Below are 16,965 nucleotides of genomic sequence, written 5' to 3' on the forward strand. Positions count from 1 at the left end.
TGTATCACAACCGGCCGTGATCGGGAGTCCCATAGGGCGATGCACAGTTGGCCCAGCGTCCTCTGGGTTAGGGGAGGGTTTAGGGGTAGGCCGTCATTGTAAATAATAATTTGTTCTTAACTGACTTGCATAGTTAAATAAAGGTGAAATAAATACAATTTATAATATATATATATATATATAACCCTATATATTAGGCGAGCCTGTAGAGCAGATCTCAGCATGCGCCCCCAAAATGTAATGCAACTCTCTCATGTACTTACGGTAAATTGAATGCGACGTCATCACGTCATGTTGCATTATTATTGTAGACACAGGAACAGGGATTTGTTAACCGCTATGATCTGGGGTTTAAACTACCCAACCAGGTGTCCACTTACAGGCCACAGTGTTTAAACATATTACAATTCAATATCGCTATTTTTCCCTTTAAAAATTGCCATTATCAATATCTAGCTAGCTAGGCTATTCTAGCTAGAATGTCGGAGACCGTAATGTTTCAGACGCAGTTGTCGTCCATCATGGAAGCTCTATCCACCGCCGCCATGGCGGAGATAACCAAACTGGTGGACGAGTACTCCGCTTTTTTACGTGGGGAACTGTCACGTAAAAAACACGACAACGAAATCCTGATGAAAAAGCTGAAAGTAGTTGAAAACCGGTACCGGAAAAGGACATCTACGATTGAACACGGCGGGGACGGAGTTGGCACTGTGCTGCGCGAGAGACTTTGGAACGGGGGTTCCCTACCGCACCACACGCCCCGTACGTGTTTATGTATTTAGTTTTAAATGCTTGGTGATTTAAAATCCCTGTTCCTGTGTCTACAATAATAATGCAACATGACGTGATGACGTCGCATTCAACAGTCGAAAATGAAGTAATGTGGTCCCTTCTCTTTCCATGCAGAAACCAACAGAGAACACAAGCCCGACCCAGTCTTTACGCAGCAGGGTTGCAGCAGCGAGTGGAGTAATGGACCCGCGGCGCGGGAGGGACTAAGGACCGACGAGGTAGTGTAGCCGCACATTACACTCTTTTGTTTTATCAGCAGTAAAATAGTTAATCGTGGGCATGGCATTGATATTATTTACAGCTGAATTATAAGGTATAATAATTTACATAAGGATTGATAAAACATTGTCAAAAACAGGCTAATAGGCTAGTATAGGGTAAAGGTATTTATGCATTACACAGGCATACATGCAAGTACGTGTTTATGTAATTCGCCTCCCATTAACAATGCATTGATCACACTATCACCGTCTGTCCGTTAACAGACCATTGTAACAGACAAGACGGCCGAACCAGTTACCATCAAACAAGAGAGACTGGAGGAGGACGTCCCAGGGGAATGTGGTGCTCCAAATGAACTGAGGATGAATGGTGAGAGAGACAAACCACGTTTCCATCAACAGTTGTTATACAAGGAAAGTCGTACCGAACTTTTTTTTTTTATCACGATGGATGGAAACAGGAAGTTTCGGTACAATTTTCTAAATGCCAACAGATATCATTTGTTCATTTGACATGGTGGGACCTTTTTGTCTGTAAAATGAATGATGCGAGAAGTGGGGATTGAAACGCCTCTGGGCCAATATTGAAATTATAACCGTCATATCGAGGTGAACTTGGAGTCACGTGATGATATGTTGTGTGTGCTACTCCCACTACGACTCGGGAAATCATGCAGTTTATTAGGCTACAGATGAAATAACATGATGAACTTCAGGGTGTTGCTGCTCCTTTCCGATTAATATCATAGGTCTGATTCTGGGGATGCTTGACTGCCGTTTGACAAATATTCTAGCTCCATAATAATTTAGGTTTAAAGTTTATTTCCAGCATTTCTACACATTTTGTAATGGGGTGCAGATAATATTTTGCTGTTTTTAAATGTAATTTTCTTGCAATTCTTTACATTTTGCCATGTCTAATGTCTATTCATGTGATATTTGAGTGACTCAACAAAATCTATGTGCTAAAAAACCTAGCAATTTTTTTTTTAGTTGATCTGGACATTTCTGACAAGTTATAAATAGCTCTCTACGGTATACAAGTGTAACGGATGTGAAACGGCTAGTTAGCGTTTCAATCGGTGACGTCACTTGCTCTGAGACCTTGAAGTAGTGGTTCCCCTTGCTCTGCAAGAGCCGCGGCTTTTGTGGAGCGATGGATAAACGATGCTTCGTGGGTGACTGTTGTTGATGTGTGCAGAGGGTCCCTGGTTCGCGCCCGGGTATGGGCTACGGGACGGTCTAAAGTTATACTGCTACACAATGACTGACATGACAAGAGGAAAGCTGATAATGTACCACCCAATTTAGAAGTTGCACCTTGTGCATTCTACTGTTTTAAGTTGAAAGCCAGACTGAGTTCCTGTTTTTTATCTGCAACAAGTCCGTTTGGTGGAAACACACCACTGGTGGGAAAATGCACATATTTTCTATGCAGATTTGAGAATATTCACATTAAATTGGATGGAAACCTAGCTACTGAGAGAGAAGGAAAGAGCTTAAATGAAATGAGGGAGGAAGAGAGGCCAAGTTCAAACATCCAGCCAGCAAAATGCAATATTGCATGGTTGGTGGTGGTAGTAGTGATGATGATGATGGTGGTGGTGAGGATGATGATGACATTGCCTTCTGTTCTCTATCCCGTGTTGTCCCCTCTCCTACATGTAAGCTCCTGAGCGTTCCACCACTCCACTGGTCGCCCGGCAACCGCATCCCACTGATCAGAGCAGTTTTGAGGAGGACTGGGGGTTCCAGAGTACACCACCAGGGGGTAGAGATGAGCTCACTGACTCTATGGAACACAACATAGAAGTGGAACGTAGAACTATGGGACACCACATAGAACTGGAACATAGAACTATGGGACACCACATAGAACTGGAACATAGAACTCTGGACCATGACCTCAGTAGCAGCTCTCACTGCCTTGACCAGGAACAGCCTGTAGTAGTTGAGATCTGCCTCAAGAGGGAGCCAGAGAGCCCATGTCCAGACCTCAACCCACTACCGGGAGGAGAACCAGGCCTGGGGGTCGACCAGGGGGATCTGGGCCAAACGTACCCCGAGTATGCAGCACTGAACCTGGGGTACGGTGGCTACACAGACACCTCTGGTCTATTTTTCACCTACTCGTCAGAAAACCAACTACAACAACGCACTTCCTCCTCGACAACGACCACAGACGATTACGCATCGTTCCCGGGGAAACACTCCATCACCGTCATGCCCGGTCACCATGGAGACCAAAGAGGAAATGGTGGGACTGTCAGAATTCGAGCTCCCCTCAGTAAAGAGAAGGAGGGGAGGTTCGTATGCAAACATTGTGGGAAGGGTTTCCCCTACATCAGCTGCCTTAAGCGGCACGCCCTCAACCACACGAGAGAGAGGACGCATCACTGTTCCATGTGTGGGCGGAGCTTCATCAGACCCAGTCACCTGAGGAGGCATGAACTGCTGCACACGGGGGTCCGACCCTTCGCCTGCGCACTATGTGGACGCCACTTCTCGCATGGCGCACACCTCCGAGCTCACATGAAGACACACACGTGATGGAAGTGCCCTGTGTGTGTGTGACGTAATTGACTTCTTGTTTTACATATGATCTAAAGTTTTATGTGGAAAGACTTGAACCAGTTTTAAAAGGGGGGATTCCACGTCAATTCAACAGTTCAATACATACAGTAGACATCTGTTCTGTGGATTGGCCTTTATTGTAGCCTGCTGTGTTGCTAGGCAGTTTCTGAGTAAAATGCTGATGGTTGAGAGAGCTGCTTTCATTGGTCAAGTTACTTTTTAATTCCAGAAGATGTATTTTATTATTGCTGTCAAATCATATTCCAAGTTTGTATTTCCATTTTACAATTAATGACATTATCATCAGAAATCCCACACAGAGCTGTTCTTAGGCACAACATGGAGTGTCTGGACACAGCCCCTAGCTGTGGTATATTGGCCATATAGCACAAACCCCCGAGGTGCCTTATTGCTGTTATAAACTGGTTACAAGTGTAATTAGAACAGGAAAAATGCATGTTTTGTCATACCCCTGGTATATGTCTAATATACCATGGCTTTCAGCCAATTAGCACTCAGGGCTCTACCACCCAGTTGATAATTAGATATAAGCAACTGGAGACAACTCACCACTCACCACCATATTTTGGTCCATGGACATGGTTCCAACATGGCCATTTAGCCAAGTCCCCAATGCCTGGCCAACGCTTGCACCATGAAGCGCAGGTGGAAAGACAGACAGCGAATGGACAGGCACATCGCGGCGCCTGCGCATAATGACGAGGTTTCTGTTTAGAGTTCTACCACAAATCAACAAGTGGATCGACATTAAACTAAGTGGGATCATTAAACAAGGTGAGTGGCTGGTATATAGGCTACAGCCTATGTATGGCATCGTTTTCATAGCCTACGATTTATGATCAATGCTGCATGGTTGAACTGTGGCCAGTGTAATAATTGTCATAAAAGTTGCTCTACCATAGCCATACACGTTTTTATTGTTTTATGACAGCACCGTGTCGTATACTGGCCAACGTCCCGCTATAACCGAACTATTTTACTGTCTATTGTTAGGCGTTTTGGCACCATACTACAGATTGCGCGCAAAGAAAACACAGTAATGCAATGACCGCATGGCGGATTAGTCTGTAGCTAATCTGATGTGGTTTACCGTTATAGGGCGAGTGTACTGTCTGTACATCCTAATGTAGGCTCTAGCTCAGTGCACATTCTCATACCATTAGCGGATTTATTACGCATTAGACCGTAGTCGATAGTCCCTAGATTGTATTATTCCGATTTCCGACCTTGTATTATAATTATTTATCCTTAAAGTGTTTGATGTGCACTATGTATTTTTATTATTAATTGTTATTGTATTATTACACTTGCCACGTGTTGTGATGCCTCTTTACTTGTATATTTTAGGGGGAAGATGAACAATCGCCTCTCTCAAAGCAAATGACAGGATCATTTATGAAATGGCAACAAAGGAATGAACAAAAGTCATGAGTTACACACTGAAGAAAAGAGAGGGAAATAAACACAAAGTGGAACAAAGTGGGCGGAAAGGAGAGGAAGTGAGAAAGAAAGAGGAAGAGAAACACATCTACTAGAGGGGCTATTAGAGCAACCGTTCATCAGTTTACACTGCAGGTTGAGGAACGTCACACTCCTCGTGAGTTTAACCACTAGGCCTACTATTTTGACAACTAGTGTTAGTGTGCTATGATCTCAAATTCTACTGCGGCCACCACTTCAAGAATGAGTTGTTTGAAACGTGTCATAAAACGTGTCATCTGTAACTTCTTCTGATACTGCAAGTCATTCTATAGACAGTCTAATGATCTTCTACATTTAGATTTACAATTAGGTCATTTAACAGAGGCTCTTATCCAGAGCAACACAAGTCTTCCATCCTAAAAAATACATTTAAAAAACTTGTTGAGAAGGGGAGTTAACCCGTATATTTTCTGATAAGTGCCGTTTGAATTGGAATGCCACGTCTTATCTCTCCCACCCAGCACTTCTTTCTAGTGATACAGCTACTTTTCAGCCAGACACTCTCAAATACTCAAAACAACTATCAAGAGGGATAGAGAGCGAGGGAGAGAGCGAGGGAGAGAGAGAGGGAGAGAGAGAGCGAGGGAGGGAGGGAGAGAACGAGAGGGAGAGAGAGAGCGAGGGAGAGAGTAAGGGAGAGAGAGGGAGGGAGGGCATATAGAAAAGTAAGACAAGAGTCAGAGGATAGAAAAAGGGTCTCTTTGAATACAGTCACCCACTAACCCCACATTAATAAGACAACAAGAACAGTCCTTTGAGTGACAGTTAAACAGGCAGCCAGTCAGTCAGTCAAAGCAGGGAGTCAGCCAGGCAAGTAGCTATCAGTCGGTCAGCCAGCCAGTCAGAGCAGGGAGTCAGTCCATCTCTCTCTCAGTCGGTCAGCCAGCCAGCCAGCCAGTCAGAGCAAGGACTCAGTCAGCCAGGCAGGTAGCTAGCCAGCCAGTCAGCCAGCCTGTTAATCAGGGAGGATGCTGGGATGCGGTGGGGGTGGAGTGGGGTTGCGGTACAGGCTGACCCTGGCCACAGGGCTGGTGGAGTGTCTGTGTTTTGCCGGCGTGGTCTTCGGCTGGGCATCGCTGGTCTTCGTCCTGAAGACAGACGGTTACTTCACTGACCTATGTGTCAATCTGACTACTGGACCCAACAGTACAGTGGAAACAGGTGAGTAGTTCAATGCTATTCAGTTCAATATGACATAGAATACAATAGTATAGATTTGAATATAATAGAATACGAAGCACAGCTGAGGAGTTCATACTAGAAAACTGAAGGACCTGGATCTCTACTTCTATCTCTCTCTGTATTCATCTCTCTCTCTGCCCCATCCCCCCTCCCCCACGCCCTCTCTCCTCATCCATCCATCCATATCTCTCTCTATATTCATCTCTCTCTCTGCCCCATCCCCCCTCCCCCACGCTCTCTCTCCTCATCCATCCATATCTCTCTCTCTCAGACTGTAGTGGACAGGATGAACAGTTCTCCCTGGTCTTCATCATCCCTAATCTCTCTCCCCATCCCCCCATCTCTCTCTCTGACTGTAGTGGACAGGATGAACAGTTCTCCCTGGTCTTCATCATCCCTAATCTCTCTCCCCTTCCCTCCATCTCTCTCTCAGACTGTAGTGGACAGGATGAACAGTTCTCCCTGGTCTTCATCATCCCTAATCTCTCTCCCCTTCCCTCCATCTCTCTCTCAGACTGTAGTGGACAGGATGAACAGTTCTCCCTGGTCTTCATCATCCCTAATCTCTCTCCCCATCCCTCCATCTCTCTCTCAGACTGTAGTGGACAGGATGAACAGTTCTCCCTGGTCTTCACCATCCCTAATCTCTCTCCCCTTCCCTCCATCTCTCTCAGACTGTAGTGGACAGGATGAACAGTTCTCCCTGGTCTTCATCATCCCTAATCTCTCTCCCCTTCCCTCCATCTCTCTCTCAGACTGTAGTGGACAGGATGAACAGTTCTCCCTGGTCTTCATCATCCCTAATCTCTCTCCCCTTCCCTCCATCTCTCTCTCAGACTGTAGTGGACAGGATGAACAGTTCTCCCTGGTCTTCATCATCCCTAATCTCTCTCCCCTTCCCTCCATCTCTCTCTCAGACTGTAGTGGACAGGATGAACAGTTCTCCCTGGTCTTCATCATCCCTAATCTCTCTCCCCATCCCTCCATCTCTCTCTCAGACTGTAGTGGACAGGATGAACAGTTCTCCCTGGTCTTCACCATCCCTAATCTCTCTCCCCTTCCCTCCATCTCTCTCAGACTGTAGTGGACAGGATGAACAGTTCTCCCTGGTCTTCATCATCCCTAATCTCTCTCCCCTTCCCTCCATCTCTCTCTCAGACTGTAGTGGACAGGATGAACAGTTCTCCCTGGTCTTCATCATCCCTAATCTCTCTCCCCTTCCCTCCATCTCTCTCTCAGACTGTAGTGGACAGGATGAACAGTTCTCCCTGGTCTGCATCATCCCTAATCTCTCTCCCCATCCCTCCATCTCTCTCTCTCAGACTGTAGTGGACAGGATGAACAGTTCTCCCTAATCTCTCTCCCCATCCCTCCATCTCTCTCTGACTGTAGTGGACAGGATGAACAGTTCTCCCTGGTCTTCATCATCCCTAATCTCTCTCCCCATCCCTCCATCTCTCTCAGACTGTAGTGGACAGGATGAACAGTTCTCCCTGGTCTTCACCGTCACCTCCTTTATGAACAACTTCCTCACGCTTCCCAACGGATTCATCTTCGACCGCTTCGGCACCATGGCAACGAGGCTTCTGGGAATGTGAGTCTTTTTTTCAACTACAGAAATCCAGGCTTCATTGCTAGGGCCCAGAGTTTTTCCTGCCCTGGTCAGGTAAGGATGGCAATATACCCATATACAATGTGATATATGGCATATCCATTGCAAATAATTCTTACAATGTCAACATTTAAAGACTATAACTAGGTCCTGACCTCTGACCAGTATTTCCAGGACATCCACAGAGTTTTATTTACACATAGTCAATTAATTACAATTCTTCAGTAAGTTTATACCTAGACCGTCGCCTAGACCAGAGAGAGTGACTGAGTCACTGAGTCTAAAGGGGGTGGGAAGGTGAGGGTCCATTCCTGGTTCACTCAGTCATTGTTGTTGTAGAATATGTATGCATATTTTAAGCTTAGCTCTACAGGTTTATTGAGGTTGTCTTCTGACCCACTGAGAAATGTGTCACGACTAAAGTTTAACAGACCATAACCCACTGTGTGACACCTCTTTATCTACCTCTGCTCTGTATTCCCCTCAGATGTCTCTACACCACTGGTACACTGATGGTTGCCTTCTCCAGTTCAGGTGAACATAGACTGTACAGTAGAACGGTTGTTATTCAATCAGAACAGCTCTTGGTGTTCGTGTATTTGATAAATGAACAAAGACAATCAATCAAATGTATTTCTAAAGCTCTATTTACATCAGCAGATGACACAAAGGGCTTGTAAGGAAACCCAGCCTAAAACCCTAAACAGCAAGCAATGCAGATGTAGAAGCACAGTGGCTAGGAAAAACTCCCTAGAAAGGCCAAAACCTAGAGAGGAACCAGGCTCTGGCTGTTCCCGCTAGAAATTATAAGAGTACATGGCCATTAAGGCCAGATCGTTCTTCAAGATGTTCAAACGTTCAAGGATGACCAGCAGGGTCAAATAATAATCACAGTGGTTGAGGAGGGTGCAACAGGTAAGTAAGTACATCAGGAGTAAGTGTCAGTTGGCTTTTCATAGCCAAGCATTTAGAGGTTGAGAGAGAGAGACACCGGGAGAAGGAGAGAGAGAGACACCGGGAGAAGGAGAGAGAGGGTTGAAACAGCAGGTCCTGGATAAGGTAGCACGTCAGGCAGACCAGCAGAAACTGGAGCAGCAGTACGACCAGGTGGACTGGGGACGGGGACCTGCAAAAGCATTAGGAAGAGCACATTCCTAGTGTTGGATGTTGGATGAGTAAATATTGATCCAGGCTGAACTTGGCCTATGCTGTCTGTGTCTCTCTCTCTCTCTAATAGCTTTGTCCATGCTGCTGTTCCCAGCCCTGTCCTTCATCGCAGTGGGAGGTATATTGTTCCTCATCACAAACATACAGGTACAGCAGCATGCCATGACTCATCAGTTTCAACACAGTTCCAGACAGGACAAACAGTATTCATTACATCTGTGTAACAGGTGTATGTCACACACTATTTTGTCTGTGTAACAGGTGTATGTCACACACTATTTTGTCTGTGTAACAGGTGTATGTCACACACTATTTTGTCTGTGTAACAGGTGTATGTCACACACTATTTTGTCTGTGTAACAGGTGTATGTCACACACTATTTTGTCTGTGTAACAGGTGTATGTCACACTATTTTGTCTGTGTAACAGGTGTATGTCACACTTTTGTCTGTGTGACAGGTGTATGTCACACACTTTTGTCTGTGTAACAGGTGTATGTCACACACTATTTTGTCTGACACATAAAACTGATATTTATTCAGTAAATACTGTATTTATACTGTATACTATATGGATACTGTGTTTATACTGTATACTATATGGATACTGTATTTATACTGTGTACTATATGGACACTGTATTTATACTGTGTACTAAATGGACACTGTATTTATACTGTGTACTATATGGACACTGTATTTCTACTGTGTACTATATGGACACTGTATTTATACTGTGTACTATATGGATACTGTATTTATACTGTGTACTATATGGACACTGTATTTATACTGTGTACTATATGGGTGGATGTATTCTCCTTGGATGAATGTCCACAATTGTTGAACTGTTGTTCGCTACCATAGGTTGGGAACCTATTTGGCTCCCATCGTTCCACCATCATCACCCTCTATAATGGAGCCTTCGACTCTTCCTCGGCTGTCTTCCTCATCATCAAGGTATCACAGAACTCACACATACTGTAGCCTACAGGACAGAGGCCTCTGAGAGAAAAATGTTCTGCTCGTCAGGTTACTAGATAACTGCCTTAAAAAGGCCAAGTGTATAAAACAGATTAATTTGTATATATTGTAGATATATCCCATATAATGATTATATTTGTATATATTGTAGATTATCCCATATAATGATTATATTTGTATATATTGTAGATATATCCCATATATTGATTATATTTGTATATATTGTAGATTATCCCATATAATGATTATATTTGTAAATATTGTAGATATATCCCATATAATGATTATATTTGTATATATTGTAGATTATCCCATATAATGATTATATTTGTATATATTGTAGATATATCCCATATATTGATTCAATTTGTATATATTGTAGATATATCCCATATATTGATTCAATTTGTATATATTGTAGATATATCCCATATAATGATTGTATTTGTATATATTGTAGATATATCCCATATAATGATTATATTTGTATTATATGTAGTCATGGTCATTTAATAGCTATCCATTGGTGGCTCTGCTTATCCATCTCTCTCTCCCTCCGTCTCAGGTGATGTATGAAGGAGGGGTCTCCCTCCGCTCCTCCTTCCTCATTCTCTCTGTCTGCAGTGTCATCCACCTCCTCAGGACGTTCTTCCTCATGCCCAACACCCACATTCCCTACCCACTCCCCGAGGGCTTCACCTATGGGTGAGAACTACAACTCCCACACATACGACAGTATTCATCTGACCAGGCCCTATGATACATAATGCCATAGTATGTATGGGGGCTGTAGTTGTCACCTAGAGAACTACGACTCGCATAGGGCCTGGGGGGTTTCCAGACCATGGAGTGTTTCCTTGTCAGATTACTTGGGCAGGAAAAAGTCCTGTACATGTTCATAGATAAATGCAAAATTAAATTAAATGATTATTAGTGTTTGGCATTTAACAAATGGTATTGAATTGTTAGGTAAGTCTCAATTACATCCATTCATATCAGATGGGTGACCCTGATGATAAAACATATGATTATACTCTGATGCTTCCTTTTCAACAGCGTAAGCCCTGGAAAGTCCAACAGCTACAACGTAGAGGAGATTGAGAAGACGCGAGAGACGGGGATGACATCGGAGGGGGAGGGGCCAGCTGAGACTGACGACATGCCCCTACAGCCTGATGATGGGCAGCAGTCAGAAGACTCTGGGAAAGGTGTCGTTTGGCCAACTACAATCTTTAATCTGGCTGGGGAATGGAAGGTGCATTTTGTTGACTCAAATGTTCTCCTCTCTCTCTCTCAGTGGCCAGTTTCAGGAGCTGTGTGCAGTCGTGGTTCTTCCTGTGGCATCTGGTGTGGCTGTCTGTCATGCAGCTGAGACACTACCTCTTCATCGGAACACTGAACCCCATGCTCAACCGGCTGGCCGACAACAACTCAGCCCTGGGTAAACCACACACATGAACACACGCATGCACACACCAAAGCATAGGTTCACTGAATGAATCTAAATACTCTCTCTCTCTCCCTCCCCCCTCTCTCCCTCCCCCTCTCTCTCAGTGAGTCAGTACACCAATGCCTTTGCCTTCACCCAGCTGTGTGGGGTCCTCTGTGCTCCCTGGAACGGCCTCATCATGGACAGACACAAGGGGAAGCCTCTGGCTCCAGGTGGGTCACATGGCTCTAGCTTAGCCTCTGGCTCCAGGTGGGTCACATGGCTCTAGCTTAGCCTCTGGCTCCAGGTGGGTCACATGGCTCTAGCTTAGCCTCTGGCTCCAGGTGGGTCACATGGCTCTAGCTTAGCAACAACAGGATGGTGTTCAATAGTGCACAAAGTAGCTAAATGTTAAGCAATTAAAGACCAAAATGGGTATCCTTATTTGTTCAGGTAGTAGGCCTACCTTCTGTTTCAGTCTAGAATATATACTTTTTAATCCTATTTCATGCCTCATGAGCAAGGCCATGGTTCTGGTGTGTGTGTGTCCATCATCATCATCCTCACCCAACCTTTCTCTCACCTCCTCCCTCTATAGGAGAAACAGATAAGGAGGCAGACCTACGCTCCTCCTCTCTCTCCCTCTTCCTCACCTCCCTCCAGTGCCTCCTCTTCTCCATCTGCGCCTCCTCTCCTCTCCTCCCTCTCCAGTACCTCACCTTCATCCTGCAGGTCCTCAACCGCTCCTTCCTCTACGGAGGCAACGCAGCCTTCATCAGCATCGCGTGAGTGAAAGAGGGATAGAGACAGATAGTGGGGGCAGAGTGGCAGATTAATAGAGAGATCTGACAGGAAGGAAATAAAAAGGAAGATTATAGAAGAAGGAACAAGGGACTCAAAAATAAAGACAATAGACTTGACATTCTAAAATGTAAAAATACAGTTGAAAGACTAAAGTTTACAATAAAGGAAGGTGACTGAGTGCTCCTCATTCATACTTCCCTCAGTTGATGTCTTTCTCCTTCCTGCCCTCTCTCACCAGTTTTCCTGGGGTCCACTTTGGGAAGCTGTATGGTTTGGTGATGTCTCTGTCTGCCGTGGTGTCACTGCTGCAGTACCCCTGTTTCGCCCTGGTCAAAGGAGCCCTAGGTGGAGACCCCTTCTATGTGAGTGGGTCATACAAACATACGGTCACTAGATGACTAACCTCGTCCCCAGGCTCAGTTGCTATCGCGAGAGAGCCGGCAGGGTGGATGAGATTAGTAGATGTACTGTGCTGTACTTGCCAAAAAGTAAATATTGAAATGTCTTTGTTGAACCTCACAGCTCATAACACAAAAACAGTGTAACTTGCAGTTGGCCTACTTTGTACACGTGTATGGTTAAGGCTACGCTCTCAAAAGGGCTGTCTTTGTCATCTTTCCTCCTCAGGTGAACATCGCTCTGACTCTCCTCACTCTACTGGCGTTCATCCATCCAATCAACATCTTCTACCACTGCAGGAAACTGACCAATCAGAGGGAGGATATGGCCGGAGGTGCTGACATCACATTGGCTGAGGCCAAAATGTAGGGCACATTACATGATGGTCCTGAGCCAAGGGAAACAGGAATTGTCTTATTTCTAATTGTTTAAAGGGAATATGTGAATATGTAAAATAATAAAACGCTTTTTTATACTTATGTTTTACAGTAATCCCATATTCCATCAGTATGTTTTGTTGGATAGTTGTCAATAAAAATTATTATCCATTATTGTGTCCTCATTTCTAAGCATAATAAGTCATAGCAGACTGTCATGCCGGAAGTCGTCAATGAAAACAAACTGGTTTCCGGTTAAATTGAATCACGCAGTCCAAAACAAACCAGTTGGCGATCACATATAAATTTAGGCTGATAAAGATTGGTATTCAAGGTTTTCGTCTCGTGTAGGCAAGAGTTGCAATTTCCGATGAACACCCAATATCCTGAGTTTCACAACAGCTTTAGAAATGGAGGAAACCACGTTTAGCTACAATTTTATTCCGAGTCGAAGGGTGGATGAAGTGATCGACGTGATGCGATCTAGTTTTACACAACTTCAAAAACAACTGAACGGATCTTTACATATGTCAGAGGAAGTTGTGGTTTTATTTCTGTCCATCTCTGAAGTGCCGTTGGCTCGTTGTATGGGTTCTCTGCAAAAAGCGTTACTGGCGGAGATAACCAAGCTGTCGAAAATTCAGGTCGCCGACGTTCTTACCGGGAAAGGTCCAGTACCGAGAACGGAGAGAGCAGAGTACTTCAGTTAGCGGCGGAAGAAGCTGAAAATGAAGATGTCAGTTACGACAACGATGGCACAGACACAGGTAGTTCATTCTACACACACAATCAATATAACATACAAAACATTGTCCAATATGTGTGTAGCTTACTGCTGGATAATTGATTGTAATCAAACACACAGTAGAGAGAAGGTATTTTGATCAAGTTTGGGGGTACATTTATGAAATGTAGCCCATAACAAGTTAGGAGATAAAAATCGGTTCAAGTTATTGCCAATGTTGACGCTTGCCTTACTTCCCCAACAACAACAGGTCACATGTAGACCACAGTGATACCAAAGCAGACCCAGATCCATCATACTGTGGCAGTGGATCAAGCCTCCACCACACATGTAGTCGTCTGTGGCCATATGTTCAGGACAGGGTGATGCACCTAGTGTCCACACGGGAGAGAAGCCTTACTCCTGCTCCGACTGCAACAAGACCTTCCACAGACAGGTAGGAACTGGGTAGAAGTAGTAAGACATGATTTCATCTTGTGGTGAGAGTGATAAGCTCTTTGGGTAGGTTGGCACTCAGCTAGTTCCATTCTATTTTTATTGGTCGACATGAATCTAACACAAACTACTACAGGGGGGGGCTCCGCCTGCCCGGGCACCTTCTTCCGTTCTGACGGATGCAAGCAACACATGCTCACCCACCAAGAGGACAGGCCCAAGCCGTACATGTGCTCACACTGCGGCAAATTCTTCTCCAATGCCACGGCAGTCGCCGCCCACGAGCGAGAAGCCGTTTCGGTGCCCGTACTGTGAGAAGACGTTTGCGACCGCCGGTATGACGAAGGCGCACGCCCTGTGCCACCTGACTGAGCAACCTCACCCGTGTCCCCAGTGTGACAAGAGCTTCAGAACAGTGTATGATCTGAAGGGCCTTGTGGTGATAAAAGGCCCTTCCTGTGTGAGAAGTGTCCCAAGGCCTTCAGGACAGCCAGGATTCTGCATAACCACAAGGTCAGTCAAGTTAGGTTGAGAGGACTGGTCCCTGGTTTTGCTGTCAGTGTACATGTAGGTAGGAAACACTGTTCATAAGGGTTTGAGGAAGTGTAGGAGAGATGTGGACTCCTGTATTTACTCTAAACAATACTACACACAATGGTATACTTATAGGTATGCTTTGAGAATGGTTGTTTTTGAAATTCTATATATTTTTTGAAAAATCTTGGCGTATAAAAGGACTGGCGAGGAGAATAGCTAAATGGAGCCGTGAGAAACTCAACATTGTTCCCTGTATTAGGTCCACCACATGGAGGACAGTGACCACGCCTTTGAGGACTGCAACAAGACACCCCTTCACCTGAAGCTCCACTCAGAGGACAAGCCCTCTGTCTGTCCAGACCGTGGCAAGGGATTCCTCTGGCTCGACCGCCTCCACCGCCGTACCCACGTTACAGAGCCCAAGTCCGGGAAGATCCACGTGCCTGCGGGCGTTCACCAGGGAGTGACACCTTAATGTTGAGCACGGCGTCGAACCGTCCACCCCCGTGGGTCAAAGTTGAACTGTCATCTGGATTGGAGGCGAAGACTAGGACAGTCCAGGTCAAACCGCCTTCGTTCAGGTGTTTTACAGGTCTGAACTGGATCACCACAGCTGTGACGAGGAGACGGAGACATAGACAGTTCCAGCAGAAGAGGAGGATCACAATGAAGAAGTCAGAGCAGTTTGATGTTGAAAGAAGAAAACGTGTTCCCGTCTTATAAACTACTTCTGTCAGTGTCTAGTAGTACACTCCATAGACACCAGCTTGTGTCAGGTAGCAGGGAATACAGGTCTAGGACCAGTTGTTAGAACGCATCTTGTCAGCACCAAGAACAGGTCTAGGACCAGTTAGACTGCAGCTTGTGTCAGGGCCGGGGAGTGCTGTAGCAGCAAGAACAAGTCTAGGCACTGTTGTTAGAATGCAGCGTGGGTCAGCAGGAAGAACAAGTCCCAGGCCCGTTTTTATGATTGTAGCCAACCAGGGAGTGGGACAGCCTCTGACCTTGTTCCAGGCACCTGTAGTGAGGTTCACAACTCCTGGTAGAGTCACAGCACCATCTACAGCCCAAACAGTGAAACTACTCTGCGACTAGTTTACATGCCTGTGGTATCATCCAAAGCAACACCCATAGCACCAGTATAGTATCCAAACCCATAGTAACACTAGTAAATCCCTGACAAGTCTCACCCGTAGCAGCTAAACACAGTAGCAGCACCAGTCACCTCCATGGCCAGACCAGACATCACAACTATGGCAGCACCAGTCACCTCCATGGCCAGACCAGACATCACAACTATGGCAGCACCAGTCACCTCCATGGCCAGACATCACAACTATGGCAGCACCAGTCACCTCCATGGCCAGACATCACAACTATGGCAGCACCAGTAACTCCCAGGTGAAGACCAAACAGAAGAAAATGTTTTAGTTAAATTATATATAGAACAGGGACAGGGAGGGACCCTTTTAGTTGCAAAATGTTTTGCTACAGCGTGTAACCAATTCACTCAGTCATAGCTACTACTCCTCCATGCTAACAGTTGGCTGAAGTAAACCCTGATATGAGTGTCAATGAAAAGACCCACTGAAACATCTCTCTAAAACAAAGTTTACTTACAAATACCCAAAAGCCATTGACAGTAAGAATGTACACAGTGATAAATGCTATTTGTATGACCAAACAAACTGATCAGATATACTTCAAGTTTCTTTCATAAAGAGCCATTCTAACATGCAAACAAACACAGGATGAAGAACTGATGATGTCACCATGTTTAGGATTACAAATGTGTTAGTTTACTATTCTAACATTTAATCCTCAGAACATTTGATTAAACAGTTAAGACTATAAAAGTTACATGTTCGAGTTCTTGTTAGGTCTACAGCATAATGTACAGTGCCTTACGAAAGTATTCGGCCCCCTTGAACTTTGCGACCTTTTGCCACATTTCAGGCTTCAAACATAAAGATATAAAACTGTATTTTTTTGTGAAGAATCAACAACAAGTGGGACACAATCATGAAGTGGAACAACATTTATTGGATATTTCAAACTGTTTTAACAAATCAAAAACTGAAAAATTGGGCGTGCAAAATTATTCAGCCCCCTTAAGTTAATACTTTGTAGCGCCACCTTTTGCTGCGATTACAGCTGTAAGTCGCTTGGGGTATGTCTCTATCAGTTTTGCACATCGAGAGA

General features: G+C 44.9%; 1 protein-coding gene and 1 long non-coding RNA gene across 5 annotated transcripts; both read left to right on the top strand.

Moving 5' to 3' along the window:
- Positions 1 to 291: 291 nt before the first annotated feature.
- On the top strand, positions 292 to 13,222 carry LOC110497214 (solute carrier family 43 member 3). Of its 2 annotated transcripts, XM_036954149.1 has the most exons (13): positions 4,178 to 4,385; positions 4,959 to 6,254; positions 7,740 to 7,869; positions 8,375 to 8,421; positions 9,125 to 9,201; positions 9,921 to 10,013; positions 10,603 to 10,742; positions 11,094 to 11,245; positions 11,335 to 11,478; positions 11,592 to 11,699; positions 12,065 to 12,251; positions 12,509 to 12,632; positions 12,898 to 13,222. In XM_036954149.1, exons 2-13 carry the CDS (start codon positions 6,062 to 6,064, stop codon positions 13,036 to 13,038), a joined length of 1,536 nt encoding a protein of 511 aa, XP_036810044.1. In that variant the 5' UTR covers positions 4,178 to 4,385; positions 4,959 to 6,061; the 3' UTR covers positions 13,039 to 13,222. The 2 variants fall into 2 exon arrangements, 1 of the variants encoding a protein (XP_036810044.1); XR_005037646.1 differs by lacking the exons at positions 7,740 to 7,869; positions 8,375 to 8,421; positions 9,125 to 9,201; ... (6 more) ...; positions 12,509 to 12,632; positions 12,898 to 13,222 and adding exons at positions 292 to 765; positions 910 to 1,013; positions 1,281 to 1,386 and having other exon boundaries at positions 2,686 to 4,385; positions 4,959 to 5,110.
- Positions 13,223 to 13,306: 84 nt separating this feature from the next.
- On the top strand, positions 13,307 to 16,619 carry LOC118941439. 3 transcript variants are annotated; one of them, XR_005037648.1, is made up of 4 exons: positions 13,307 to 13,813; positions 14,042 to 14,227; positions 14,363 to 14,739; positions 15,023 to 16,619. It is a non-coding gene; the product is annotated as an uncharacterized LOC118941439 (long non-coding RNA). The 3 variants fall into 3 exon arrangements; XR_005037647.1 differs by having other exon boundaries at positions 14,042 to 14,739; XR_005037649.1 differs by lacking the exon at positions 14,363 to 14,739.
- The last annotated feature ends 346 nt before the right edge of the window (positions 16,620 to 16,965 follow it).

Source organism: Oncorhynchus mykiss, chromosome 19, assembly GCF_013265735.2.
Source record: "Oncorhynchus mykiss isolate Arlee chromosome 19, USDA_OmykA_1.1, whole genome shotgun sequence".
NCBI classification, from domain to species: domain Eukaryota; kingdom Metazoa; phylum Chordata; class Actinopteri; order Salmoniformes; family Salmonidae; genus Oncorhynchus; species Oncorhynchus mykiss.